This window comes from Pelophylax lessonae (assembly GCF_965119305.1).
Source record: "Pelophylax lessonae genome assembly, chromosome: 4".
NCBI lineage: Eukaryota > Metazoa > Chordata > Amphibia > Anura > Ranidae > Pelophylax > Pelophylax lessonae.
Window position 1 is genome coordinate 655,561,663 of NC_138771.1, and position 3,306 is coordinate 655,564,968.

General features: G+C 44.1%; 1 protein-coding gene across 1 annotated transcript; it reads left to right on the forward strand.

The window, feature by feature from the left end:
* Positions 1-265: 265 nt before the first annotated feature.
* Positions 266-1,834, forward strand: LOC309552279 (E3 ubiquitin/ISG15 ligase TRIM25-like; the record flags this gene model as incomplete). The annotated part of the gene is made up of 1 exon (XM_082253173.1): positions 266-1,834. The coding sequence occupies exon 1, from the start codon at positions 272-274 to the stop codon at positions 1,832-1,834; it is 1,563 nt and encodes a 520-aa protein (XP_082109299.1). The 5' UTR covers positions 266-271.
* Positions 1,835-3,306: the final 1,472 nt, after the last annotated feature.

Below are 3,306 nucleotides of genomic sequence, written 5' to 3' on the forward strand. Positions count from 1 at the left end.
TCACTTGTATGGGGAGAAAATCAGTTCTACACGGAAGTTTGTTGACACCGGCCCTAATTTTCACCAAAGTGACCTATATTTCCCTGAGACACGCACATTGTTATGGATGATATTCCTCCAATATTGGTGTCCCTCCATATAATGAATCCTATGAATAAAGTAGAAGTCACAGCCCAGCCTCACCCTGTGTAGGAGGAGGTCACCCCTCCCAACTGCATTCTTCCCCGGAGTCAGAGAATTTTACTTTCATTTCTCTCTTCTGCTGTCAGCGATGGCGTCTGGTGATCTGAGAGCGGAGCTGGAATGTTCCGTCTGTCTTAACATTTATACAGATCCTGTAAACCTGAGATGTGGACACAACTTCTGCCGGGTCTGTATTGATCGTGTGCTGGATACACAGGGGGGGTCTGGAGGATATTCCTGTCCTGAATGCAGAGAGAAGTTTCCGGATCGGCCTGTACTGCACAGGAACATAACACTGCGTAACATAGTGGAGAATTTCCTGTCTGCTCAGCCTGATCAGGAGGAGTCCGGGGTCTTCTGTACTTACTGTGTGGACTCTCCTGTACCTGCTGTTAGATCCTGTCTACACTGTGAGGTTTCTCTGTGTGATAAACACCTGAGAGTCCACAAAAAGTCCCCAGAACACATCTTATGTGACCCCACCTTGTCCATGGAGAGCAGGAAATGCTCCGTCCATAAAAAGATCTTTCACTATTACTGCACTGAGGATGATACCTGTATCTGTATGTTATGTGTGATTGGAGGACATAAAGGACATGAGATGGAGTCACTGGATGAGGCTTCTGAGAAGAAGAAGGAGACACTGAGGAATGTTCTGCAGAAACTTCTGACAAAGAGAGAGGAGACGGAGGAAAGAGTCCAGAGTCTGCAGGAACACAGGAGGAAAGTAGAAGAAAAAGCAGCTGGTGACACCGAGAGAGTCACTGCCCTGTTTAGAGATCTCAGGAGACGTCTGGAAGACCTGGAGAAGAGAGTCCTGAGGGAAATCTCCGGGCGGGCAGAGCGGATCTCCATCTCCATCCGGGATCTGGAAATAAAGAAGGAGGAGCTGTCCAGGAAGATGCGTCACATTGAGGAGCTGTGTAACATGACGGATCCACTGACTGTCTTACAGGAATCAGACACAGGTGACTTGTGTGATACTGAGGATGGAGATAATGAGGACAGAGAGAGACATGAGAAGCTCCTCCATGATGGAGGGGGTCTGGATGTGGCTGGGATATCACACACATTACACACATTATCTGATATAATAACAGAGGTAAATGTAGACTTCTATATACAGGGAGCTGCAGACATATTACTGGATGTAAACACAGCCCATAATAATCTATGTATATCAGATGACAGGAAAACTGCATCTATGTCAGATAGAAACCAGAATCGTCCAGAAACACCAGAGAGATTTCAGAATTGTGCTCAGGTGTTGAGCAGTCGGAGTTTCTCCTCAGGAAGACATTACTGGGAAGTGGATGTCGGGGGATCAGATTGGTGGGGAGTCGGGATGTGTTACCCCAGTATAGACAGGAGAGGGGAGCAGACAGGGATTGGAAATAATAAACAGTCCTGGGGATTGCACAGGAATAGTAATCGGTATTCGGTGAGACATGACAGTAAAGTGATCCCCTTACCCACCAATATCTCCAGTAACAGAGTCAGGATAGATCTGGATTATGAGGCCGGGCGGATCTCCTTTTATGATCTGTGTGACCCGATCCGACACCTCCACACCTTCACCACCACCTTCACTGAGCCCCTCCATGCTGGGATATGGTTAGGGAGAGATTGTATAAAGATGTGTGGGGGGTGAGAAGGGGAAGGAAGCCTGAGCACTCGGTGGGTGGAATACAATGAGGTTAGCACTGGAGTGGAGAGATTTTGGCACATCACATTACTTGGATAAAGAATTGTTTCGGCTTCACTAATGAATTTTCATTCATATGGCTTCATACTTAAAGGGATAGACACTTATTTCTTGTACTGAGTTCTAATGAGATTGTTTTCAATTTTTATTTTTACTATGATGATTGCAATTATTTTATACTAATTGATTGTTTTAAAGGGATAGAGCACCTATTATATGTTAATGGTCCCACAGGCTTTTCTATGATAAATATATTTCTATAAGACTTCTCCATATGCTCCCTCTCAGATCACTGTGATTGGCTGGAATAACTGTATAATTATAGTGAGGGGTGGGGATGCACCGATACGGATTATTTTTACTAGTACTCGTGAAAATGCTCCCAATACCGAAACCGATACTTTGTGGTGTGCGATTTGTGTCCATAGAAAATGAATGGCCGCAAATCACACTGCAAAGAATCCCATGGAATTTGAACAGGAATGGGGTGCGATTCCTGTCTGAATCACATAAGGTTTCCCGCACTGCTCCTGTGTGAACCCAGGCTCAAATCACTATGAAAGGCCTGGGTACACACAGGAGCGGTGCGGGAAACCGCATGCAACTTGGACAGTAATCACACTGTATTCCTGTTTAATATTACATGCAATTCTTTGCAGTGCGATTTGCACCCATTAATTTTCTATGGCCATGAATTGCAAAGCAAATGATCAGTACTCAGACTCACCAATAAAAAAAAACAGCATTGGTGCATCCCTAGCGAGGGGGATTTTTCTATCTATCTATCTATCTCATCTATCTATCTCATCTATCTATCTCATCTATCTATCTCATCTATCTATCTCATCTATCTATCTTATCTATCTATCTATCTTATCTATCTATCTATCTTATCTATCTATCTATCTATCATATAACTAAAGGCACATCTTTTTATAGTTTTGAATAGAGTGGAGAGGGATTAGAGCCCCTGTCAGGTTTTTATTGCGGTCTCCCATTTAGAGAGAGCCCCCCTCTCTTTTTGTCCTGGTGAATGTTATCAGCCAAAGTGAAAGAAAATCCCCAGATTCTGAGTTGATACCAGAACTGGAATAGAGGGGAAATCTTCTAAAGGGGACACTAGTTTTGGTGACAACCAGGGATTGGAGGGATTTCCTGTCACTTCCTGTTTTGGCTATTGGAGAGGAAGTGAAGGGAAGTCTCCCCAATGGAAAACAGATGTGGTAATAAAATACTAAGAGGGGTTAAAAAAAAAAATGTTTCCTTTAGTTCTACTTTAATTCTCCAAACAGGAAGTTACCATGGTATATCAGCAATTTCCCTTCCACCACCCTTCCCCCTATGTTCTGCCCCTCCTCCTGATGGTGGCGCTATGTGCAGCCATGATCAGACACAGAGGGTGGAGATGATCCATCAGT